Source organism: Podarcis raffonei, chromosome 2, assembly GCF_027172205.1.
Source record: "Podarcis raffonei isolate rPodRaf1 chromosome 2, rPodRaf1.pri, whole genome shotgun sequence".
Classification (NCBI taxonomy): domain Eukaryota; kingdom Metazoa; phylum Chordata; class Lepidosauria; order Squamata; family Lacertidae; genus Podarcis; species Podarcis raffonei.
In genome coordinates, this window is record NC_070603.1 from 117,933,901 (window position 1) to 117,960,764 (window position 26,864).

The 26,864-nt window shown below is 47.5% G+C and overlaps 1 protein-coding gene and 1 long non-coding RNA gene across 2 annotated transcripts; both read right to left on the reverse strand.

Moving 5' to 3' along the window:
* Positions 1-4,648: 4,648 nt before the first annotated feature.
* Positions 4,649-25,969, reverse strand: LOC128409305 (zinc finger and SCAN domain-containing protein 2-like). Its single transcript, XM_053379658.1, has 5 exons — positions 25,686-25,969; positions 22,285-23,179; positions 20,883-21,012; positions 19,395-20,724; positions 4,649-5,417 (listed from the first exon to the last, which is right to left on the reverse strand). The coding sequence occupies exons 2-5, from the start codon at positions 23,026-23,028 to the stop codon at positions 4,736-4,738; spliced, it is 2,886 nt and encodes a 961-aa protein (XP_053235633.1). The 5' UTR covers positions 23,029-23,179; positions 25,686-25,969; the 3' UTR covers positions 4,649-4,735.
* On the reverse strand, positions 13,821-16,559 carry LOC128409307 (uncharacterized). Its single transcript, XR_008329207.1, has 3 exons — positions 15,259-16,559; positions 14,367-14,705; positions 13,821-14,005 (listed from the first exon to the last, which is right to left on the reverse strand). It is a non-coding gene; the product is annotated as an uncharacterized LOC128409307 (long non-coding RNA).
* Positions 25,970-26,864: the final 895 nt, after the last annotated feature.

Genomic DNA, 26,864 nt, shown 5'->3' on the forward strand with positions numbered 1-26,864 from the left:
TGGAAATGCTGTTTATCTTCCCGCCGGAGAAGATATTTATCTACCTATTTAGATATTTATTTACCTATTTATCTACTTGCACTTTGACGTGCTTTCGAACTGCTAGGTTGGCAGGAGCAGGGACCGAGCAACGGAAGCCCACCCTGTCGCGCAGATTCAAACCGCCGACCACAGCGCCACCCGCATCCCTTCAACAATCATCAGAATAGTATAAAATAATATCAGCATATAAAAGTTAAAGAGAAATTCATCCTTAACAGTTACGATAAATAATTTATAAACTATAATCAATAACCCACAGCGCCACCTGCGTCCCAAAGAAGAGTGTAGTTTATTGCAAACACAAATAAACTTTAACTGCATTCAAAACGTTGTTACTCTTAGAAACATGGACCTTATTGGAACAGAGCCTCTTCGAGATTCGGAATTTAAAATAAAGGACTATCAAGAAAACCGGCAGAGAGAAATTGAGAGAGGGTTAAGTGCCTCGGATGTGAGATCGCCAGGCTGAGTTCGGATGGACTGATGGACTTTGGTTGGGGATCGAAACCGGGAAAGGGGGTGGTAGGGCTTCGGGAATCCAAAGGGTGTAAAAATATAATTCTGTTTTAATTAAGTTGGTTTTTGCCACTAACATAAAAATGGGGATTCTGGGGAGAGATTTGGGGCCGACCTTAGTAAAAGATTGTTAAGAATAAGTGTTGGTGTATAAAGACTGAGATTTTTAAGTTAAAATAGGTTAATTAAATTGATGAGGGAATTTAGGAAAAGTATTTTAAGAATAAGTTTTGAAATATAAAGATTGAGGTTTAGAAGTTAAAATTGATTAAGTAAATTGAATTAGAGGAAATAAGGTAAAGAGGGGGGGGATAAAAATTGCTGAGCTAAAAATTGGAATTGGAATACAAGAAGGGCAGGTGTGGGGAAGTCAAGGAAATTGGGTATGGAATGTAATTAAGGTAATTATTTTCAACTGTTGTTTTTTCTTCTTTTTTTCTTTCTTTTTTTTCTTTTCTGTTTTTTTTTATACTTTTTTTTGAAAATTTAATAAACATAATTAAAAAAAAACAAAACGTTGTTACTCTTTACCATCTTAGTCTTATTTTTATCCTGTCTCTAACTCTTCTACCTCCCCTCACACAAGAGCCAACTGCACTCACTGTTTCTCTAATTCCAACTGTCTGCCAACTGCTTTTCCAACTGCCTTTCCCAGCCAGCCAGCCAGCCAGCCAACCAACGACTACCACCCAAACCTTGGGCTAAGCCCTTTTATAAACAGGTAGGCTCCGCCTCTGGCTCTCCTATTGGTCTATATATTAACCCTTTCTCTCCCGCTGTACAAATATTTTCAAACGAACGGGCAAACGCCACAACGGCAAAGGAAGATCCTTCGGCAACTGGCAAAGAGGGGTTAGCAAGAGAAAATGACCCAATTCCTTCCCCGCTGATTATACCCAACTCTGCCTCCATCCGCCAACATTTATTTCTCAGAAATCTCCAGGCCCATCAACTAGGGCCTGGGACTAGAAGATTTGAAAAATCCTAGTCTAGGTAACAGACAATTTAGGTTTGGAGCAGAAGGAAAGTCCAGGCAGGGAAAATGAGAAGAAGAGGGGAAGTTGGGGGGGGGTGGAGAGGCAAAGCAGAGGGGAAAGGCTGACCCATACCACTTTCTCCATATGTTGCAAAGGCAACAGCGCCCCAAAACCCTTCTCTCCCACTCTGAGAAACTTGGAGACTTCACCGCCTGCTCCCAGGGGCTCCTCTTCCTGCCTCAGCATGAAGTCCTCTGCCAGGGCCACCGCCTGGACGCAGGTGTTGCAGGAAACACCCCCCTTCCCCATCATTCAGTTTCTACAAACTTCACACACACACACACTACATACCCTACGCTTCTGTTATAAATTCATAGAAAATCAACCATACATCGGATCTGCACTGTTCCACTTTTATTTTACTCCATGAAGGAAGGACTACAATATGGGGAAGGTTTGATACAGGCCAGCCATAATCCCTTGAGCATACCAGCACATACACAGGAGGCCCTGCCCAGTTGCTATGCCAACCCTGATGGTCCTAGACAGAAGACCATCAAGATCACAAAGAACTTGCATATGGGAGTGGATTCAACATGGACTGGAACAAAGGACAATGATCAGCTCTTCCCTCTGGGGGCAGGAAACTGCAAGCTCCCCTTTGTCACCTGAAAAGTACTCATGGGGAGGGGGAAGGGGGAACCAGCCAGGTGACAGGACACTCAGGTTACCACCACAACTCCTCCCTCAACCCCTCCTTTTTGTGATGTAGTCTCAGGGGTGTAGTTTGGGGGATTAGTAACTAATAAAAGTTGGGGTCTTCTTTTGTTCTGGGCTTCCATTTTGCTTCATCTTGTTGCGGGTGGGAGTCCTGTCGTGACAGTATTCAATAAAGGCCAAGCCTACAGGCTGCTGTTTTGCTCCAAGTTATCCTGGTTGGTGTCCAAGGGAGCCCTCAGATTTTTCTGTTAACACAGGTCTCTAGGTCGCGATCCTTCACCCAGCTCTGCACTTCCGGCGGGAGGACGGCCAGGAACTGCTCCAGGATCAGCAGCTCCAGGATCTGCTCCTTGGTGCGCCTCTCCGGCTTCAGCCACTGGTAGCACAGGAACCAGAGGCGGCTGCAGGCCTCGCGGGGGCCCTCAGCCTCCCGGTAGCCAAAGTGCCGGAACTGCACATATTACAGGTGCAGAACGAGGAATAAATCAGGAGTTTGATTACTGAAATTTACTTGGAGTTGAGAGTGGATTTCATGCTCTTTATTCAGCTCATATTGGTGAGGAGGAATGGAAGTTCCCCCAGAATGTCTACTTTATATACATTATTTACACAATGGGCCCCACGTGATTGGCTAATTCCAGAATTCTCCTGTAGGCCAATCAGGTTGCGGATTCATTTCCACCTGGAGCTGGATTGGGTGGCTCCTGTGGACCAATCAGGCTGCTGCATTCTGGATCCTATTGTTCTAGGACCAATCAGACTGCTGCATTCTGAATCCTATTGTTCTAGGACCAATCAGACTGCTGCCTTTTGGATCCTATTCAGTACATAACAATTACTTTTCGAGAAAAGTTACAGCTATTATCATGCTCTGTTTCTGAACCGCACCATTAGCACCCTGGGCAGGACTTAAATGCATTTGTTAAATATCATAATATCAAAAATTTCAGACTTTTAGGGTATATATTATTTTATATTTTATTTTATATTATTTTATATTTTATTTTATTTAAAACAAATTACCTGAACAAAGAAAGCTATCATGTTAACAGGAAGAGTACCAGCCATGTGCAGCTTTTAAAAATTATTTAGATGGAGGTGCATTTAATTGTATGAAAGACCACAGCAATTGGAGGTAGTATTGTTCAGACAGGTGACTGGAGCTCCTGCCCCTTTAAGACTTGTATAGCAGAATGAATTTCATCCACAAACTACATCTGTGGGCATGCCCTCTGTTATAAGAGACAAAAGGGAAAGAGGCTGGGGAACAGTAGCAGAACAGAATAATGGGGTTTGTTTTCGTGGGTGTTGCAGACGCCTGGATGAGAATGCTATCCTTTCTCTATAAAGGAGGAGCTGGAGGAGGAAGGGACTTTGCAGTATTTAGAGTCCACCCACCCTCCTCCTTTTCAAATTTCTTGGCTTCTCTGAGAATCAGTGCTCTGTGGTTTTAACCCTTTTAAAGGGCCACCGTTGGAAGCAAAAAAAAGGGAGAAACATGATGAGCAGCAGCGGCTGATGTCCATCGAGAATGATAGGGCAGAGGGCAGGGAGCCCGACAGTAGGTGGCGCCAGAGAGCCAATGACCAGCGGAGCCGACCAATTCTAGTTGAGCCACCTATCTTCTTCCTGAACCTAATCCAACATCAATAAATTATTGACTAGGAGAGAGAGGGAAATAAGTAATGTACTATAAACATTTCTTATTCTATTTTTTCCGTTGGAATTTTATTAAATTGTTTCAAGTATCTCAAACTCTGCAACATTTCAAACTTGTTCAGGACAAAAGCAGCAACGAAAAGGATTAAGCAAAGTCATAAGCAGATTTCAAGTAACTCCACTGGGGCAAATAAAATAACCATTGAACGTCAACCCGGTGGAAGCAGGAACTCCAAAACGGTATATGAGTTTCATAAGATGTCTCAGTCCGGGGAGTGCTCATCAGAGGGCGACTGGAAACCTCTGCTTCAGAGTAAGTCTCGGATCAGGCTCAATCTGGGGATGATGAGCCAGGATCCTTGGGACGAGGCAGAGCAAGGCCTGTCTGCACAAGAGCTCAGCTTCTGCAGTATCAAGGTCCCCACCCTGCAGAGCTCTCCCTGCAGCCACCGGAAACTATTTTGATTCTTAACCATGCCCTTTTGCATCAGGAACAGTGGCCCTCTGAACCAGGGTCTCTAGCTGTTTTTGGACAACAGTTCCCATCGTCCAGTTCCCATCCCTGCTAGCTAGGGATGATGGGAGTTGTAGTCCAAAAACAGCAGGAAACCAAAGTTTGGGAAACTGTTCTAAACATTGCTGAGCTACAACTCCCATCCGCCCCTGTGAGAAGGGGCAAGGGGAGTTCTAGTTCAGCAGGTCCCAGAGGTTCCCCCGCTTCCATTTTGTTCTTGTGCCTAACAGAGCCGTAGTTTTCGACGTCCCCATTTGTCCGAAACGTGCCTGACTTTGCTTTCTCTCGAGAGAGAGCAGAGCGCTTTTCACACGGCCTCCCTGGTGTGGATTCTCTTGTGGCTGAGAAGGCGGGAGTTCTGGCTGAAGCCTTTCCCGCAGTAGGAGCACTCGTAGGGCTTCTCGCCCGTGTGCGTCCTCTCATGCACAATGAGGTTTGAACTGCGGCTGAAGCTTTTCCCGCAGCTGGCGCACCGGTAGGGCTTTTCCCCCGTGTGGGTCCGGGTGTGCGCCAAGAGGTTCGAGCTCTGGCAGAAGCTGATGCCGCAAACGCCGCACTTGTAGGGCTTCTCGCCCGTGTGGGTCCTCTCGTGGGTGATGAGCTCAGAGCTCTCGATAAACCTCTTCCCGCACTCGGCGCACTGGTACGGCTTCTCGCCCGTGTGGATCTTCTGGTGGCGGATCAGGAGGGAGCGCAAGCTGAACGACTTCCGGCACTCGGCGCACTGGTACGGCTTCTCGCCCGTGTGGATCCGGCGGTGGCTGATGAGCTGCGAGCTTCGGGAAAAGCTCTCCCCGCAGTCCAGACATGTGTAAGGCCTCTCTCCTGTGTGGGTCCTCTGGTGGTTGATCAGGTTCGAACTGCGGGTGAAGCCCTTCCCGCAGTCCGAACATTTGTATGGCTTGTCGCCTGCGTGGGTCCTCTGGTGGCTCATGAGGTTCGAGCTGCGGGAAAAGCTTTTCCCACAATCCGCGCAGTTGTATATTTTCACGTCGGCGTTCACTTCCTCGGGCGCTGGGCGGTCGGGACACACCCTCGAGAGGTCCTCGCTTTCACCCTTGGAAAGTCCTTGCAGAGTCCCAGCCACGCTGAGGTCACCACTGTCCTTTTCTCCACTGCAGCTGGACAGTCTATTGGACTTGATCCCTCTGAGGGGCTCCTGCTTCCTCTCTGGCCTGTCCAGATTCTTAAGGGCATCGCCCTGGTTAGGACATTGGACCACGTTCTCCTTGGCCTGCCTCAGGGTCGTCATCTGCTCGCTTCTTCTGAGTAAGAGGTTTTTCTCATCCTCGCTTCGCCATCCACCTGGAATAAGGTAAAAATAAAAGGGAGTCGGCACGTGAGTCATACCTTGTGCCTAGGAGAGATGCTCCCCTGCCCTGGGCAGGGCAGTGGTTTTTTTTGTGGGTGTATTCTGCAACATGTGGCGCTGTGGTCTAAACCACTGAGCCTAGGGCTTGCCGATCGGAAGGTTGGCAGTTCGAATTGCCGCAAAAGGGTGAACTGTTCTTCGGTCCCTGCTCCTGCCAACCTAGCAGTTCAAAAGCACGTCAAAGTGCAAGTAGATAAATAGGTACCGCTCCAGCGGGAAGGTAAACAGTGTTTCCATGCGCTGCTCTGGTTCACCAGAAGCAGCTTAGTCATGCTGGCCACATGACCCGGAAGCTGTCTGCAGACAAACACCGGCTCCCTCGGCCTATAGAGTGAGATGAGCGCACAACCCCAGAGTCGTCTGCGACTGGACCTAACGGTCAGGGGTACCTTTACCTTTTTATTCTGCAACATGGACTGCCAATTAGCTACTAGGCCAAGTTCAAGATGCTGGTTTGTTTATTTACAGTGATACCTCAGGTTAAGAACTTAATTTGTTCTGGAGGTCCGTTCTTAACCTGAAACTGTTCTTAACCTGAGGTACCACTTTAGCTAATGGGGCCTCCTGCTGCCACGTGATTTCTGTTCTCACCCTGAAGCAAAGTTCTTAACCCGAGGTACTATTTCTGGGTTAGCAGAGTCTGTAACCTGAAGGGTATGTAACCTGAAGCGTATGTAACCCGAGGTACCACTGTATTTCATAAAATTAATCAACCTCTTGATTGTAAAACAAGACCAAAACCACCAGCTGGACAAATTTTCTGGCGGTTAAGAGCTGTTTGATCGTGGAATACAACTCTCTCATTCTCTACCAAGGCAGATTACAAAAAACAAAACAAAACAAAGAAAAATAGCAATTGAAGACATTTGAAAAATTAAAACAGCAAGAGACTAAAAACAGATTAAAACTCACATGGCTTGGGTGTATAAAGGCTATATAGCTTGGGGCCAGGATACCTGAAAGATCCTCTCCTTCCTATATTCTCAACTGATTGCTGTATTCTGCAGGGGGCGGGAGGCTTCTGCAAATGCCACCTTATTATAAGTTCTGTTCTGTGCAATGTAGGAATCAGGCCTGTAGTGCAGCGGGGGGAATCTCCTCCCATCTCTGCTGTCTTTTTGCTGTCTGCTGAAGACCAGCCAGTCTTTTCAGCAGAGATCTTTCCCAGTGTGCATGTGCCGGAATTGTTTTTAAGACGCTTTAAAGAAGTTTTCTTCTTTAAAGCGTCTTAAAAACAATTCCGGCACATGCACACTGGGAAAGATCTCTGCTGAAAGAAGTTTTCCCCTTCATGGATCACTGCCTTGCCGTGGCGAAGGGGCTTGAAGAACTCAGAGAAGCTATGAACTACGCCGAGCAGGGCACACAAGATGAACAGGTCATAGTGGAGAGTTTTGACCAAACGTGATCCACCTGGAGGAGGAACCGGCAAGCCACTCCAGTATCCTTGCCAAGAAAACTCCATGGACAAAGACAACAGGCATATAAAAGTTATGACGCTGGAAGATGAGCCCCTCAGGTCGGAAGGCGTCCAACATGCTACTGGGGAAGAGCGGAGGGCAAGTACAAGTAGATCCAGAGCTGATGAAGCGGCTGGGCCAAAGCCGAAAGGACGCTCAGTTGCGGATATGCCTGGAAGCGAAAGGAAAGTCCAATGCTGTAAAGAAAAATATTGCATAGGAACCTGGAATGTAAGAACCATGAACCTGGGTAAGTTGGAGGTGGTCAAAAATGAGATGGCAAGAATAAATATTGACATCCTGGGCATCAGTGAACTAAAATGGACGGGAATGGGCGAATTCAGTTCGGATGACCATCACATCTACTACTGTGGGCAAGAAACCCGTAAAAGAAATGGAGTGGCCCTCATAGTCAACAAAAGAGTGGCGAAAGCTGTACTGGGATGCAATCTCAAAAATGATAGAATGATCTCGATACGAATCCAAGGCAGACCTTTTAACATCACAGTAATCCAAGTTTATGCACCAACCACTGGTGCTGAAGAAACTGAAATAGACCAATTCTATGAAGACTTACAAGACCTTATAGAAGTGACACCAAAGAAGGATGTTCTTCTCATTATAGGGGATTGGAATGCTAAAGTAGGGAATCAAGAGATAAAAGGAACAACTGGCAAGTTTGGCCTTGGAGATCAAAACGAAGCAGGGCAAAGGCTAATGGAGTTCTGTCAAGAGAACAAGCTGGTCATCACAAACACGCTTTTCCAACAACACAAGAGACGACTCTACACATGGACATCACCAGATGGGCAGTATCGAAATCAGATTGATTATATTCTCTGCAGCCAAAGATGGAGAAGCTCTATACAGTCAGCAAAAACAAGACCTGGAGCTGACTGTGGCTCAGATCATCAGCTTCTTATAGCAAAATTCAAGCTTAAACTGAAGAAAGTAGGAAAAACCACTGGGCCGGTAAGATACAATCTAAGTCAAATCCCTTATGAATACACAGTGGAAGTGACGAACAGGTTTAAGGATTTAGATTTGGTGGACAGAGTGCCTGAAGAACTATGGATGGAGGCTCGTAACATTGTACAGGAGGCAGCAACGAAAACCATCCCAATGAAAAGGAAATGCAAGAAAGCAAAGTGGCTGTCCAACGAGGCCTTACAAATAGCGGAGGAGAGAAGGCAAGCAAAATGCGAGGGAGATAGTGAAAGATACAGGAAATTGAATGCAGATTTCCAAAGAATAGCAAGGAGAGACAAGAAGGCCTTCTTAAACGAGCAATGCAAACAAATAGAGGAAAACAACAGAATAGGAAGAACCAGAGATCTGTTCAAGAAAATTGGAGATATGAAAGGAACATTTCGTACAAAGATTACCATAATAAAGGACAAAAGTGGTAAGGACCTAACAGAAGCAGAAGACATCAAGAAGAGGTGGCAAGAATACACAGAGGAATTATACCAGAAAGATATGGATGTCTCGTACACCCCAGGTAGTGTGGTTGCTGACCTTGAGCCAGACATCCTGGAAAGTGAAGTCAAATGGGCCTTAGAAAGCACTGCAAATAACAAGGCCAGTGGAAGTGATGGTATTCCAGCTGAACTATTTAAAATTTTAAAAGATGATGCTGTTAAGGTGCTACACTCAATATGCCAGCAAATTTGGAAAACTCAGCAGTGGCCAGAAGATTGGAGAAGATCAGTCTACATCCCAATCCCAAAGAAGGGCAGTGCCAAAGAATGCTCCAACTACCGCACAATTGCACTCATTTCACACGCTAGCAAGGTTATGCTTAAAATTCTACAAGGAAGGCTCAAACAGTATGTGGATCGAGAATTCCCAGAAGTGCAAGCTGGATTTAGAAGAGGCAGAGGAACCAGAGACCAAATTGCAAACATGCGCTGGATTATGGAGAAAGCTAGAGAGTTCCAGAAAGACATCTACTTCTGCTTCATTGACTATGCAAAAGCCTTTGACTGTGTCGACCACAGCAAACTATGGCAAGTTCTTAAAGAAATGGGAGTGCCTGATCACCTCATCTGTCTCCTGAGAAATCTCTATGTGGGACAAGAAGCTACAGTTAGAACTGGATATGGAACAACTGATTGGTTCAAAATTGGGAAAGGCGTACGACAAGGCTGTATTTTGTCTCCCTGCTTATTTAATTTATACGCAGAATACATCATGCGAAAGGCTGGGCTGGATGAATCCCAAGCTGGAATTAAGATTGCCGGAAGAAATATCAACAACCTCAGATATGCAGATGACACAACCTTGATGGCAGAAAGTGAGGAGGAATTAAAGAACCTTTTAATGAGGGTGAAAGAGGAGAGCGCAAAATATGGTCTGAGGCTCAACATCAAAAAAACGAAGATCATGGCCACTGGTCCCATCACCTCCTGGCAAATAGAAGGGGAAGAAATGGAGGCAGTGAGAGATTTTACTTTCTTGGGCTCCATGATCACTGCAGATGGTGACAGCAGCCACGAAATTAAAAGACGCCTGCTTCTTGGGAGAAGGGCAATGACAGGCCTAGACAGCATCTTGAGAAGTAGAGACGTCACCTTGTCAACAAAGGTCCGTATAGTTAAAGCCATGGTTTTCCCAGTAGTGATGTATGGAAGTGAGAGCTGGACCATAAAGAAGGCTGATCGCCGAAGAATTGATGCTTTTGAATTATGGTGCTGGAGAAGACTCTTGAGAGTCCCGTGGACTGCAAGAAGATCAAACGCATCCATTCTTAATGAAATCAGCCCTGAGTGCTCACTGGAAGGACAGATCGTGAAGCTGAGGCTCCAGTACTTTGGCCACCTCATGAGAAGAGAAGACTCCCTGGAGAAGACACTGATGCTGGGAAAGATGGAGGGCACAAGGAGAAGGGGGCGACAGAGGATGAGATGGTTGGATAGTGTTCTCGAAGCCACAAACATGAGTCTGACCAAACTGCGGGAGGTAGTGGAGGACAGAGGTGCCTGGCGTGCTCTGGTCCATGGGGTCACGAAGAGTCGGACACGACTAAATGACTAAACAACAACAAAGAAGTTTTACGATTTTTTAAAATTCTTTTTTATCACTCGCTGTTTCCTGCCTTTGGGAGGAAGGGTGGGGGTGAAACTCACTAAACATACGAATGAATTAAAGGTGAAAGGTGAACAATCCATTCTTAAAGGGATATACAGTGGTACCTCAGGTTACATACACTTCAGGTTACATACGCTTCAGGTTACACACTCTGCTAACCCAGAAATAGTGCTTCAGGTTAAGAACTTTGTTTCAGGATGAGAACAGAAATCGTGCTCTGGCGGCGCGGCGGCAGCGGGAGGCCCCATTAGCTAAAGTGGTGCTTCAGGTTAAGAACAGTTTCAGGTTAAGAACAGACCTCTGGAACGAATTAAGTACTTAACCTGAGGTACCACTGTACCCAAGTTTGCAGAAGTACAAAATAAAAATAAAAATCCAGAGCCCCTTTCCCAACAAGTGGCAGGAAGAAGAACCCGATAACGTCCCAAGGAAGACAGCACGAAGGACTAGAAACTTAACTTGCATATTTAAAAAGAGCCAGCACCGAAATCCCATTATTAATGTTGCTGTCTACTGCCGATGACATGTTTCTCTCCTTACCCAGCAAGCCGGCATCTCTGTCCACCTCTAGCTTACTCCCTCTGCTGAGGTGTTTCTGCCAGATGTTGGAAAGCGTCCACTCAGCCGTTGAGAAGTTCAGAGCCGTCATCTCCAGAGGCCCCGGGACCTGCAACAGCAGCAGTGAAGGTCTTGCATCAGTGCAGGGGGGCGGGGCTGAAAAGGGAAAAGCTACAGGCAAGGGCTGGATGCCGTGCGCTCACACAGATGGCACACATACCGACACATGCGCCCCTTCCCAAAGTCACCCTTGTGAATGCCTTTGCGAGCAACATTACAAGTTAGCAGGGCAGCAATGGGTCTAATAGCTGGTTTCCAACACACACTGCACTCTGGCGCATCTGCACATTGCATTTAAAACAGAATTATATGACGTCAAACAGTCAGTGCTTCCCCCAAAGCATCGAGGGAACTGTAGTTTGCTGGGGTGCTGAGTATTGTTAAGAAACCCTCTATTGTCCTCAAACAGCTACAAAAAGAGGGACTGATATTTAAACCACTCTGCGCATTGTAGCTCTGCCTCACTTGTTTTCCTTATGTAGGAAGTAACTCTTGTACGCTGTGGTCTTAACCACTGAGCTTTTTGGGCTTGCCAATCGGAAGGTCGGTGGTTCAAATCCCCGCGACGGGGTGAGCTCCCATTGCTCTGTCCCAGCTTCTGCCAACCTAGCAGTTCAAATGCACATCAAAGTGCAAGTAGATAAATAGGTATCGCTCTGGTGGGAAGGTAGACGGCGTTTCCATGCGCTCTGGTACCTGTCACAGTGTTCTGTTGTGCCAGAAGTGGTTTAGTCATTATGGTCACCTAACTCAGAAAGCTGTCTGCAGACAAATGCTGCCTCCCTCGGCCTGAAAGCGAGATGAGAGCCGCAACCCCATAGTTGCCTTTGACTGGACTTAACTGTCCAGGGGTCCTTTTACCTTTACCTTTACAAATAAAGTAGATCTAGACAGGTAAAGTAGCATAGAATATGAAATAATGTTTAAAGCTACATTATCTTGAGCCACGCAATTGCTGGTCCACCTAGCTCAGTATTGTCTATCTCATGGGTAGGCCAAACTAAGGCCCGGGGGCCAGATCTGGCCCAATCGCCTTCTCAGTCTGGCCCGCGGACGGTCCGGGAATCAGCCTGCCTGGTGTTTTTACATGAGTAGAATGTGTGCTTTTATTTAAAATGCATCTCTCGGTTATTTGTGGGGCATAGGAATTCGTTCTTTCCCCCCCAAAAAATATAGTCTGGCCCCCCACAAGGTCTGAGGGACAGTGGACTGGCCCCCTGCTGAAACAGTTTGCTGCCCCCTGGTCTACCTGTACTATTGTCTACCTGCAAGTGGCTCTGCAAGGTTGGAGTTGGGATACATTCCCAGCAATGCTGAGGATTGAACCTGGAACCTTCTGCATGCAAAGTAGATGTACTGCCTTTGAGCTACGGCCCTTCCAGTTGCAGGGAGATGGGGGGTCACACACACACATCATCACAGAACCCATCCTTGCTCTCTCCCACCAGAAGCCTGCCTTCTGACACTTCAGATCTGCTCTGCAATCCATGCCAGTCCTCTCTCCATTGGGGCAAGAGATGCTCGCCTCATGGAAGTCACAAACTATACCCACAAAGGAGGAATGGATTTGTAAACTAAATGAATATTTAATTTTGGCAAAATTAACTGCTATAATAAGAAATCAGTCAAATCAAAAATTTAAAAAGGAGTGGAAATGTTTTGATGAATATATGGCAAAATATTGCTCAAAAAAAGATATGCTAATATGCCTAGATTAAAATGTGAAATACTGGATGGAAGAAAAATTAGTAAGGAAAGATAATAAGAATATATAGATGATTTGAGAAGATTGTAGAATGCAAAGATTATTGTAAATTGTATAATGTGGAGGAAATCGAGTGGGGGCGGAGGGAAGTGGGAGGAAGGAGAAAAGAATAATATGATGAATTGAGGAAATAGAAATGTGAATGTATGGGGGGATGGGGAGGAAATGGTGTTGGCTTCGGTACATCTGTATTGTAATGTGAAAACCAATAAAAAAAAATAATAAAAATAATAAAAAGAGATGCTCACCTCACGCTGCTGCTTCTCGGCCTCTCGACACCTCAAGAGGAAGGCCTCAGCCAGGGCCACTGCCTGGGCACACGCTGCTGGGCAGCGCTCCCTGACCCAGCTCTGCATGTCCGGCGGCAAGATGGAGAGGAACTGCTCCAGGACCACCAGCTCCAGCACCTGCTCCTCCATGGGTGTCTTGGGCGTCAGCCACTGCTGGCAAAGCTCCCGGAGTCGGCAGCAAACCTCCCAGAGGCCCTGGGCCTTCTGTGGACACAGCTGTGGGTCCTGCATCTCTGTGCCCACAAAGTCTTCCCTACCCTTCCCGGAGGACCCCACCTCGGTGATGTTCAGGGGGCTGGAAGCTTCTCTGCCGGAGGAAGGTGAGAGACGGGTCACCCACTCTCCTCGAGCCCAGCGGCGAACAGTAGCTGCTCCCTCAAAGGAGGCAAGAAAGGCCATTGAGTTGCTCCATGGCGGACACGCCGGCGGGTCTTCAAGTGTCGAGCGAAGGGATGGTGTGGCCTTCAAGAATTCTTGCCATTGGGCTTCCCAGTGCTCACTCAGTTTGTCATCTGCTTCTTGCTTCACCTGAGGGAGAGGTGGCCATCTCAGCAAGTCCTCAGTGGCTCCACACTGGATAATTCGAGGGTTTTCCTTCCCCTCTTGCTTTTCCTCTGCTTGGTCCCCTGGCCCACAGCCCTTTGGGTCCAGCTTGTCCACCTTTGCTCTTGACTTCTCAGGCACATCTTGGTCCTGGCTTCCTGCCGACTCCCATTTTGACACCCTCTTTCTTTCCACAAGAGACATCTCTGAAGTCAACCGTTGTCTCCCTTCCAGTTTCCAAACGCCAGCTCAGGCTTACAGCTGCTCTCAGAAGAGCCCACCATGAAGTCTTCGCCGTCCCACAGCCCATGAGTTTGATGCTCACCCTGATGCTCATTCAACAGGCTGATCCGATGCCACAGATGCGACCTTCTGCAGTGTCACAGTTTTGGAAAGGAATGGCAGTGATGCCATAGGCTCAGGACAAGCTCAATTCTCCCTGTTTGTGAGAAAAAGAAAAGCCTCAGCACATTTTCGCCCCTATTTGAAAACAAATGTTTTTTATAATTGTCCAAACCTTCCTTTTGAGCTTTATCAAACCAGTATCTTCCAAACTAAGTTATTAGGCAAAACTGTTTGCAATATTAAACTGTGTTCCACAAATATCAGTCATTTGGCAATCAATCGGCCTTTGGAGACCGCACTCCCCCCCCCTCCGGGCCCTAGAGGGGGGGCTGCTAGACATCCCTTAGCCTTCTCTCTCGCTCTTAATGAATATAAAATACTTCTGGAAACAGCTGCATTGTATATTGTAAATGTTTTTTTAAATAAAATATTTCTTACAAACTCAGATTTCTTACATGCTGACGCAGCTCAAGACCCCAATATATTCTGGAATGTCTCTCCTGATATGAACCTACCCAGACCTTTAGATCTTCTTCTGAGGCCCTTCTCCAGGTCTCCACTCTGAGGGAAGGCTCTGAGGATGTTCAAATAAGATGAACCTGCAAGCAGGATCCGAGCACAAGGGCATGCTCACCTCCTGTGGTTTCCAGCAACTGGTATTCAGAAGCATTATTTCCTCCAAGCATAGCCAAGCATAGTCATCAATAACTGTCAGGTTCAGTCCCCGGCATCTCCATGTTAAAGGCTGGAAATTTCTCCTGCCTGAAACCTCACGAGAGCTGCAGCCAGCTCAGCTAGATGGTCAAAAAAATGATCAGTATAGGGTTCTAGATTTGAGCCCCATGTTGGCCAAAAAGATTCCCGCATTGCAGGGGGTTGGACTGGATGACCCTCGGGTCCCCTTCCAATTCTGTGCTTCCAAAGTTACACTCCTAATTTGATTCTGAATTGATTTTAGACTGAATTGATTTTAGAATGCATTTCTATCAATTGATTGTGATTTTATGTAAACTGCGTTACTTTTACTGTTGTTAGCTGCTCTGAGCCCGGCTTCGGCTGGGGAGGGTGGGATATAAATAAAATATTTTTATTATCATTAGCAACCCACCCCACCCTAGCTTTAAAAAGAAAGGGAAACGGTGTGGGATGGGAAGGAGAGAAAATCTGTATTGTCCCCCCCACCGCAGTGGCTTTCAACCAACCAACCGAATTTGCAGGTCCTTTTGGGACTCCAAACTAAGGGGAAACTGCAAAATAAAAAGCTCCACTGTTTACCTCGGCCTGAAAATATATATGCTGAATTCGCTTTCCACCCCGCTGAGAAGGGAGGCTCCGCGCATCTCTCACCTCTTTTGAGGGCGACCCCTGCAAGGTCGCTGCTGCAGCTGAACTCCAGGTGCCACTTCTGCCAACAGCGGGAGGGTCCAGAAGGCGGAACAGGAAGGAACCTTCAACACGAATCGGCGCACACCCACGTGCCCACTCATTCTCAGGGCCGCTCTAGAAAGCGAGGCGCGCTTTATCTTTTTTTACCCTTAACCCTTTCACACCTACCACCCCTCCGGAATCGTTTTAAAACGCACCCAGTAGGTTTGATTGAGATTTGTGCTCCTCCTATTGAAGGCGCCTCGTTGCCAAAAGCGGCAGGGCTCCTGCACCTCGTTGACCTGTGCATTAAGCAGTTGCTGCAATATTAAAATGTGTTGCAGGAATTTATGTATAGGTTGGGGGGGTTGCCCCTCCAGCAGAAATCATGCACATGCAGCCCACTACCAAAATCAGCACAATCGCTTTTGTGACTTTTGTGATTTGTCCCCACAAAACACTTCATCACAGTTTCTTCCTATCTATTCAAAGGGTCTCTGCTGCACAATACCAAATGTAAGAATTCACTGATAAATGTACTGGCTCACAGGGAAAACTTCAGAAATTCATATAGACGTGAGCTCAGCTACTCAGCAGCCCCTCTGCCTGAGTGATAATCCCTGGCATCCTGATACCTGAGTGCCATTCCAGAAATAACAAACCCAGATGAAGACAAAAGGGTGTGATTATAACTTGGCTGGGAAACAGGGAAATGTAAATATCTCTTTTGTTACACTTGATGGGTGTTTGGTGGAGGGCAAGGAGAACCATGGGGCAGGGTCCAGGATGCTCAGATTACTGCCACCAGACCTCCCCTTTCATGATGTAACTGTGATGTATGAGTGATGTAGTTTGGGGGGGTAACATGGGGATTAGCAGCTAATAAAAGTTTGGGGGCTCTTTTGTTTGGGGCTTTCATTTTGTTCCACCTTGTGGCAGGTGGGAGTCCTGTCGCGACAGTCTTCAATAAAGACCAAGCCTACTGGCTGCTGTTTTGCTCTGGTATTCCTGGCTGGTGTCCTTGTTTCTTGTCCAAGGGAGCCCTCACAAATGCAATGTTAAAACCAGAATCAGAAGATGGGACCTGCAAAGTCAAAGTGCATCTTGCTGGTTAAATTTAGCCCTGAACTTACTGGTCCCACAACCCCCTTCCGATGGCCATTTGTATTGCTTTGGCCTTGAAGCCGACAGTTAACATTTCTCACCCCCAAACCACATCTCCATGCTTGACTTCTATTTACTAGAAACATTACAGCAAACAACACCACCACCCTGTTCCTGTAATGGCCTTCTAAAAAATGTTTTATTTATTTTTTTCAATTTGGAATTGTATAATTGTATAAACTCTGTATAATTTGGACATAATCCGCCAGCGGCACATCCAAAAAACCACCGGAGCTAAGGGACAGCTGTGAATTTTGCGTCCTCACTTGCTCATTTAGCTGTTCTTTACTTTCAATACCAAAACACAGCCCATGTAAGGGAACTGGAAGTGACAAATTTAAGTTAACCTTTGAATAAGCGTAGAACCCTGTAATTGTAGAGTTGGAAGGGACCCCCCGAGTGTTATCTAGTATAACCCCCTGAATCTCAGCTAAAGCATCCGTGACAGATGGCCACCCAACCTCTGCTCAAAAATCTCCAAGGAAGAAGCCCACCACCTCCTGAGGGAGACCGTTCCACTGTCGAACAACTCTTACAGTCAGAAAGTTCTTCCTGATGTTTAGTCGGAATCTATTGTAGTCATTCTTTTGTTCTGGTTATTGTTGATGAAGGTTAAATACCAATAAAATGTTTTAATTGCTTTAATTGGAATGTTTTCTGGATTTGTCACTCCGCAGGGGTTGCCAGAGTGGGGCCTGCGGGTGCCAGTACCCCCTGATGGCACCTGCAGGTCTCAGTAAATATTCCCTCATAAAATCACAATACCCGAGAGACTGTGCATGCTGATCAGCTGAGGGAGGCTGGGGTTACCATACGCTCTGTGCTCATCAAACTATGGTGCTGATGCCTGAGGAGGGGCCATTTTTTATCCACTGGTGAGAGCCAGTGTGGTGTGGTGGTTAAGAGCGGTAGTCTTGTAATCTGGGGAACCGGGTTCGCGTCTCCGCTCCTCCACATGCAGCTGCTGGGTGACCTTGGGCCAGTCACACTTCTCTGAAGTCTCTCAGCCCCACTCACCTCACAGAGTGTTTGTTGTGGGGGAGGAAGGGAAAGGAGAATGTTAGCCGCTTTGAGACTCCTTCGGGTGGTGATAAAGCGGGATATCAAATCCAAACTCCTCTTCTTCTCTTCCTCGCAAGAGGGCCGGGGTCTGCTCATAGCAGGACTGACATTACCTTTGCCAAAATCAGTGTTTGGGGGGCCAGAAAAAGATGTGGAGGGCAGAAATCTGCCTAAATGGGAATTTGCCACTCTTGCTTTAATCAAACATTTTATTGCCGCCCCCCCAAAAAACCCCACAGCTCTTTTAAATACGCATCCCAATTAACCATCCATTTTTAAAAGAAATATCCATTCTTTTTTTTAATACTGATGCAAGTGAAAAAAGCATACAACAGACACCACCTTAGGTGAGGTATTTTCCTTTTCACATGAGGGGGTGCCCCTCAATCCCCAGCACGTGTACATACACCATTGAAAAAACGAAGACAGTATGCGTTCCCCCTTCCAGACAACTATTTTCAGTCATAAGCAAATGTGAGATGGACATTTGGACACAAACAGGGTGTGAGGTATAGCTGCCCTTCCAAGTCTGAACTTGGTAGATAAGGCAGCTTCCTACGTTCTCATGAATTTTGCTTTGTTTGTGGGAAGGCTACATAAGATGGCGTCCAAGCCAGGGTTACCTCAGTGAGTTTCCCCATCACTTTCCTTCCCGAAAGAAGTCTAATCCTTTCTTGGAGGGATGGAAGTGGATTTGTGGCACAAGACCTCCCCATCAACTGCAACTGTGCAACCTGCATTTGCTGGTATATGAAGGAATCCTGCCCACCAAATAGCGAGAGTCTGGAAGCGCCCTTTGTGGCAGGTAAAACCATGTTAAGAAAAAGACAAGTTGGGATTAGAAAAATAAAGAGCAAACACCTCGCTTACTGGAACAACAACAAAAGCTGTGGAATAGCTTATTGTTTGAATGAACATTCAAATGGGAGATGCTTGAGTTGTTGGGGGCTACAAGGACCACCCACAATTCATGCTGAAGCCCTGAGAAATGCAATTCACTTATTGTGGACTTGGTACTGTTCACATTTTCCACAGCATCTTGACCATGTCATCCTCAACCAAATGACGTCCCTTCCTCCCTGCCCAATTTAATCTGCTTTTACAGCTTCTTTGTTTGTTTTAAATTTATTGGATTAAATTCCACAGCAACAGGTTTTCCACAGGGATAGTATGTCTCAATTAAGGGGAAAATTATACAGGGTAGCATTTTGATGAGGACAATAGCGTGTGGTCGGCCACATTTTTTGGGCCAGTGGAATTGTGAGAAACGGCCAGCGGCACCTGTCACAAAATGGCTGCTGTGAGGATGTGGCAAAGCACAAAATGGCGGGCACATCCACAAGAGCAGGAAAAGAGACAAGGCCGCAAAAAGATGCAGGCATGCACCTTCCCCCTCAAGAAAAAACAGGCGCCTACATCTGCCACCACTTATATAGAGAAGGTAGTTGCTCTTCTCTCCCATTCAGAACATCTCTCTGAAGCCCTGGCACCTAATGAAATGTGGGCAGCTATAAAGAGGCGCATTCAATGTAGGAGGGGCTGAGACAGTGCAGGCAGGAACTGAGCAGGGAGGGCAGGGTCCCTTTCAACTTGTGGATGTTTGAGAGGTGCTTTATTTATTTCCATAGGTGCCACAGGAGGGCACACTGTCTCCTGTGGGTGTTGTTTGGCGACGCCTGGCGTGGACACAGGTCAAAATGTGCCACATGGCACTGCTGTGGGGATGCGCCCACAATCAGGTTTGCTAACAGAGCCCCCTGTTTGGCAGCCCTCACATGTAACTGATGCTTCCCCCCACAAGTTTTACCCCATAAACACCCCACCAGAGGTTTGAGGTCCAACCTCTGCCCACCTCACACCCGGACCCCCTGAATGAGAAAATGTAAAGTTATTCTGTCAGGTGAGTTCTCTCGTGCTTGGTAAGCTTTGACCTCTGGCTGTAGCTCTTCCCACAAGCCGAACACTGGTAAGGCTTCTCTCCCGTGTGGGTCCTCATGTGGAGCGTGAGGCCTGAGCTCTGGCTGAAGCCTTTCCCGCAAGCTGGGCAGGTGTACGGCCTCTCCCCGGTGTGGGTCCTCTCGTGTTTGATAAGGCCCGAGTGGTGCCGGAAGCTTCTACCGCAGATGGAGCACTTGTACGGCTTCTCGCCCGTGTGGGTCCTCTCGTGGGCAATGAGCGTTGAGTTGTGGCCAAAGGACCTGCCACACTCGGCGCACGTGTACGGCTTCTCTCCCGTGTGGGTGATTTCGTGCCTCACCAGGTCCGAGCTGCGCAGGAAGCTCTTCCCGCACTCGGAACACCGGAAAGGCTTCACCCCGGTGTGGGTCCTCTGGTGCAGGATAAGGTTGGACCTCTGGCTGAAGCTCTTCCCACAATCCCCGCATGCATAAGGCCGCTCGCCGGTGTGGATTCTCTTGTGGAAACGGAGGCCGGAACTCTTACTGAAGCTCTTCCCACAAGTTGGGCATGTGTAAGGCTTCTCTGCCGCCAGAATTTTCTCTGTCACAGAAGGAGGGCTGTCGCTCCGGCAGATTCGCTTCCCGGCCTCAAAGGGTGCATACATCTCCTCTCCAGCGTGGGTGCGCTTGTGCTTCATGAGGCTTGAATAGAGGCTAAACTTTTCCCCGCAGGTTAAGCACGCGTAACGCTTCTCTCCTGCGTGAATTATTGCGCGCTTAACAAGGGCCAAGCCCCTGTCGAGGTTTTCCCCGCAGTCTGAGCATCTGCAAGCCTCTTCTTCCTGTGCGTCACTTTCCTCGTGCTCAGCTGGGCTTAAAGCGGAGTGCAAGCTTTTCCCGCAGCTCAAACAGCAGCAAATCTTCTCACTTGCCCCTTGGGCTCCCGCGCGATGCTTCATAAACTCAGCTCTCTGACTGGGCGTCTCAAACTCTGAGCGTTTGTGGGGCTTGCCCTCAGCATCGATTAAGAAGTCTGCATCGTCACCAAAATCACCCCCATCTTCCTCACAGGGCTCCACCTTCTCGAACGCAGGCCTCGCTGGGGTGTCCTTGACATCGTCTACTCCAAGGAAAGAGGCACCTGATCTTTTGTCTGGGCTGCATTCCTGCTTCCTCCTTGTCCTGAGCCATTTCTTGGAAGTTTGTCCTGGTTTTGGATGGTGCTGGGAAACACATTTTTCTCTTCTGAGCAAGGCTCCATCAACCTCTGTTTGCTTTGGATTTCCCACGGAAGCCTCGTTTTCACTGGATCCCTCGAGGTCACCTGTTAGAGACAACATCCAAAGAGAGATCTGCATGAGTGACAAGGTCCTGGGGCTCTGTTTCTGCCCAGCAGGGCAAAGGAAGTCTCTAGCTTTCATGGTTGCAAAGGCAGGTTTCAAAGCAACACAAAGGGAAGTCTAACCCATGTACTGCACTTACCACAGATGCTCTCATCTGCTGGGTCGTTCTCTTGCTCAAGTTCACTGTCCAACTGTGTCTGGTTGGAATCCAACAGGATCTGCTCATCCTCGAGGGAATCCCCAGCTCCTTCCTCAAACAGCCCCAAGACCTGGAAAGGCAGCAAGAACCCAACAGTAAGGACGGGCAAATCTGTCAATTACAGTTCCTCTCAGTTCCCCATTTTTCTAATTGAAAGTTCAGCTCTTCACTCTCCTTTGTCAGTTTGCTATTATTATTTTTCTGGACGAGATACCACAACACACTTTTGTATGCAAGTTTGCATAAAATACACATTTTTTGCAGCGCATTCCCCCGCCCCCCCACAACAATATAATGCATTTTTGGCTGTTATTTTCACTAATTTTTATGCATACTTCTTTACCCCGACATATGCATTTCTGTACGTGCCACTTGGCCAGAGAACTGTATGGCAAAACTCAGAGAAGTGCATACAGTGGACGCTTGGGTTGTGAACGGGATGCACGTTCGCAACCCGCAGAATCCGCAACCCGCAGCAGCACATCTGTGCACGCGCAGGTTGTGATTCAGGGCTTCTGCACATGTGCAAAGTGCGATTTAGCACTTCTGCGCATGCACGACTGCCAAAACTCGGAAGTAACCCATTCCAGTACTTCTGGGTTTCGGAGGTCCACTTCAGGTTGTGTCTGTAACCTGAGGTATGACTGTATTTTGAATGAGCTGTAGTCCAAAAACAGCTGGATATGAATGAATATATAATGATAATAATCATATTGTCTGGGCAGCCCAGGGCATCCATACACACAACCTAGGCTTGAGCCCCGAGGTCGTCACACTCCAATGTCTCTTGAGTTAGGGAGAAGGCAACAACCACAACAATACAGTGGTACCTCGGGTTACATACGCTTCAGGTTACAGACGCTTCAGGTTACAGACTCTGCTAACCCAGAAATATTACCTCAGGTTAAGAACTGTGCTTCAGGATAAGAACAGAAATTGCGCAGCGATGGACGGTGCAGCAGCAGCAGGAGGCCCCATTAGCTAAAGTGGTGCTTCAGGTTAAGAACAGTTTCAGGTTAAGAACAGACCTCCAGAACGAATTAAGTACTTAACTCGAGGTACCACTGTACTAGAAAGCAGGAGCAGTGAAGAGGTGGCCTGGGGCAAGCAGAGGCTGTGAGTAGCCCCCAGGCCTGAGGTTCCCAACCCCTGAGCTAAAGGCAGCCCAGCTTGCATGTCTGAAGCACCATAACTTCAGGGGCAGAGCAGATGCAAAATGTTCAGCCTCACGCATCTCCGGTCCCGGCTGGGAAAGCCGCTGGCCAACCAGTGCCAGCAATACTGGTCTGTACAGAGCAACAGCAGCTCTCAGGCTTTGCCCTCTCCCTGTTGGCAGCCTCACCTCCTCTTCCTGGCGCTCGCCCTCTCGCTGCCTCAGCAGGAACTCCTCCGCCAGGGCCACCGCCTGCCCGCAGGTCTCCGGGCCGCTTCCCTTCACCCAGCCCTGCATCTCCACGGGCAGGATGGCCAGGAACTGCTCCAGGATCACCAGCTCCAGGATCTGCTCCTTGCTGCGCCTCTCCGGCTTCAGCCACTGGTGGCAGAAATCCCGCAGCTGCCCGCAAACCTCCCGGGGTCCCTCCGCCTCCTCGTAGCAGAAGAGACGGAAGCGCTGGCGCTGCCACTCCCTGCAGCTGGCCTCCCCGCGCAAGATGGCCGCCTTCATCTTCCCGTAACTCTCTCGGGCGTTGGGGCCACCCAAGCCCTCCTCAGTTGCTTCTCCCAGCCGGGTGGCCCACTGGTTGGCCTCGCCGGCCCCCTCAAAGTAGGCCAGGAAGGCCTTGATGTCTCCCCAGGGCATGGCGGGCTCTGTCGGCTGCAAGCAAGGGGCCTGCTTCCCCCCGGGGGACTCCAGCCACTCGGACCCCTGGCTCTGGAGCAGGCCCTCCTCTGCCTCCTCTTTAACCCGGGGGATCGTTATCCTCTTCATAACTCTCCTGACGCTCCTGGGATGAAGGATGGGTTGAGGTGCTTTCCCACATCTTCCGGATCCCTCGACTTGTTCAGGGCCCGTGAGGTCCTCCTCATCCATTTTGTCTTCATCCAGAGCAGCCTGGCCTCCCAGAATCCTTTGCTGGTCGGCCATTTTCTTTCCTGAGCTACGGGACAGGCTTATCGCAAGTCAAGCCTCACACCACTCTTCCTCGCCTTTTTATAACTTCAGATTTTCGGATAAATGGCTCGTGTCTCTACCTTACTTCTGTCCTTCAAACAAGCTGCACTCACAGATGATGGGCCTGCTTAGAGAAAGAGACATGGATTTGGTTTGTTTTAATTTTTATTCATATATTAATATGATATATGCAGAACATATATATAAAATAACCATTGACCTGTTGGTGTGACACTTTGGAACTCCATCCCATTGACATCAGGCAGGTCCCTTTACTGTACTCTTTCTGGCGCCTGCTGAAAACATTTTTCTTTAGGCAAACCTACCTAGATATGTAGACTATTTACATGTGTTTTAATCTGTTTTTAGCGAATTTTTATTATTATTGAATGTTTTAAGCAGCTGCTTTTAACTGCTGTTGGCTGTTTTTACTGATCACTTTTAGTTTCATTCTTTTTGTATTGCTTTGAGCAGTATATAAATTGTATGAGGCAACTTGTATGAGATATGTTGTATGATATATAAAAATAATTTCACAGAAATAAAGCAATGTTGATAAAAATAGATTTTAAAATAAATAAATAAATAAAACAGTTTGTGTATGTGTATGTGTGTGTGTGTGTATACACACACACACACACACACACACACACACACGTATACATACATGTATACTGTAGTTACAAATAGTAAACAATACTCCAGTAAACAATACTCCAGTTAACAATTAAAAGTTTTCTTCCCTTTTAAGATGTATTTTCTATTGTTGCTTATCAGAATAGAGACCTCAAAAAGTAATTTGCCAAATAGTGAAATTGGAAAGGTGCCATCTTTGCCAGTGTTAAGACGGGGATTAAAGTGTGTTAAGATGGGTCTCTACACACTTGTTGCAAGTCCCAGTATACTGCCTCCGACAGTGGAGGGAGGACATAGCCATGGATCCAGTCCTGTCCAGCATCCTGTTCTTACACCTAAGTAAGACCTGAACACAAGCGCACTGCTCTCCCCAGCTGCTACTCTATTTATTATCTTCATCACCATGATCCTACACATTGTTGAAGGGAAACTCCCCACCAGGGTAGAAATTATATATTGAACAGATGGAAAGCTCTTTAATCTGAGTAGGCTGAAAGCAAAGAGGAAGGTTACCGTAACTTCCCTCATAGAGCTTCAGTATGCTGATGACAACTAGTGTGCGCACACTCAGAGGATGACCTCTAAACCAGTATCTTCGCAGAAGCTTGCGGAAAGCCTGGCCTATTGCTCAAAATTAAAAAAGCAACAACAAAGTGCTGCACCAACAAGCACAAAACAACCCCTCTGCAATGCCACAAATCCAGCTTAATGGTGTAACGTTGAAAAGTGTGAATCACTTTTCCTACCTGGACAGTTACCGGTATCTTTCCACCAGGGCTGACATGGATGCCAAAATCTGGCATTGCCTGAGCTCTGCGAGCACAGCTTTATCCCAATTTTAAGGACCAGGATATTCACAGGGAAACCAAAATGCTAAGCTATTGTACTACCAACCATACTGTATGCTTGTGAAACATGGACCACTTATTAACGCCATTTCCAACTCCTTGAAAGGCTCTATCAACGGTGTCTCTGAAAAATTGTACGCATCACTTGGGATGACAGGCGAACTAATGTCAGTGTACTGGAAGAAGCAAAGATACCAGTGTCGAAGCAAAGATACTTCAACACCAGCTTCGTAGGACTATTCATGATGTGCGGATGCCTGATTATTGTCTTCCAAAGCAACTACTCTATTCCCAGCTTAAGAATGGAAAGCACAATGCTGGTGGCAAAAACAAAAGAAGTTTAAAAACAAAAGAGGGCAATCTTTTAAAATGTAATACAGTCATACCTCATGTTATGTTTGCTTCATGTTACATTTTTTCAGGTTGCGCCCCGCAGCGACCCGGAAGTACTGGAAAGGTTACTTCTGGGTTTCACCGCTCGCGCATGTGCAGAAGTGCTAAATCGCGCTTTGTGCATGCGCACAACCACCAAATCACGCCACGCGCACCTGCGCAGATACGGCACTTCAGGCTGCGGGCTTTTCATGTTGCGAACGGGCCTCCGGAATGGATCCCGTTCGCAACCAGAGATACCACTGGATAAACACCAACAATTGGGAAACACTGGCCTGCAAGAGCTCCAATTGGAGAACAGCCTTTACCAAAGGTGTCATGGGCTGTGAAGACACTCGAACTCAGGACGCAAGGGAGAAACGTGCTAGGAGGAAGGCACGCTTGGCAAACCCTCACCGTGATCAACTCCTGCCCAGAAACCAATGTCCCCACTGTAGAAGGATGTGTGGATCCAGAATTGGCCTCCACAGTCACTTACTGTCTCACTGTTAAGACTGTGTTCATGGAAGACAATCTTACTCGGCTATGATGACTCCAAAGCACATAGTGGAAGCAGGAAGCAGGTGAAATAACCAAGCAGAAGCTGATTGTGGCAGGTGAAATTTGCACAGATGCGTCTAGGTGTTTGTTTGCTTTTTAAATGACTGGAGGGTGGGTGGGTGCGGGCGCCTGGTCCCTGCAGCCCATTACCTCCCTCTCCTGGTGTCGCCCCCCCCTCCTTTCTGGTCTTGCACCCACCCCTTTAAAACTCACCTCCCTTCCAGAGGTGCAGCAGAAATAAATCCAGAGCAAGACTCCTTTGCAGATCAGCCAAGCAACGCAGTGCAAACTGAGGCTGGCGATTCAAAAGGCAGGTTCCCTCCTGGAGAAGGTGGAGCAGGAAGGAGACTGGAGGGTTTCCCACTCTCCACCCCCCATCCACACACACAGAGAGAAACACTTTTAAGAAAGGAAAACCAACAGATTTCCGGCCCTTCTCTAGCAACTACAGCCTCTGTTGACTTAACTCTTTGCAGCATGCCAAGAGCTCAGTTAAAAGGATCAAGGAGATTGGCAGAGCGAGGAGAAGGAGCGCTCTCTGCCAGCCAGAGTTTTATTTATTTGTTGCATTTATATCCCTGAATTTGCTGCATTTAGACTCTTTCCAGCCACACGCCCTGCTATAGACTGGCCTGCTGCTTTTCAGTGCTGGGCTTTTAATTGTTGCTGTCATGGGCATAGCTAAGAGGGGCAATAAAAATCAATAGCAAGCTCAGGTTCTGGCCCTGCCCCAAGGCAATGCAGGAATTAAATAAACACTAGTTCTTTTAAATCACCAATGAACAAGCTTAGCAACGCAACTTTAGGACCACACGGTACCACCCGGCCTGTCGTGATACTTTCTTAGTTCATCATGAACGTCCGAATAAGACCAAACCTTCACGCAGAGGCAGTGTGGGGTAGTGGTTAGAGCAGGGGTCAGCAAACTTTTTCAGCAGGGTCCACTGTCCCTCAGACCTTGTGGGGGGCCGGACTATATTTTTTTGGGGGGGAGGGAAATAATGAACGAATTCCTATGCCCCACAAATCACCCAGAGATGCATTTTAAATAAAAGCACACGTTCTACTCATGTCAAAACACCAGGCAGCCCCCACAAATAACCCAGAGATGCATTTTAAATAAAAGCACACATACTACTTATGTAAAAACACGCTGATTCCCGGACCGTCCATGGGCCGGATTGAGAAGGTGATTGGGCCTCATCCAGCCCCCCGGGTCTTAGTTTGCCTACCCATGCTGTATGCCCCTTTGAGCTCCTTAGAGAAGAAGGTGGGGGGAATGCAATTTGTTGTTGTTATGTTTTTACATGTGTTGGAAACCGCCCAGAGTTACTGGGCCAACCCAGCCAGATGGGTGGGGTATAAGCAAAATTATAAATAAAATTATAATAT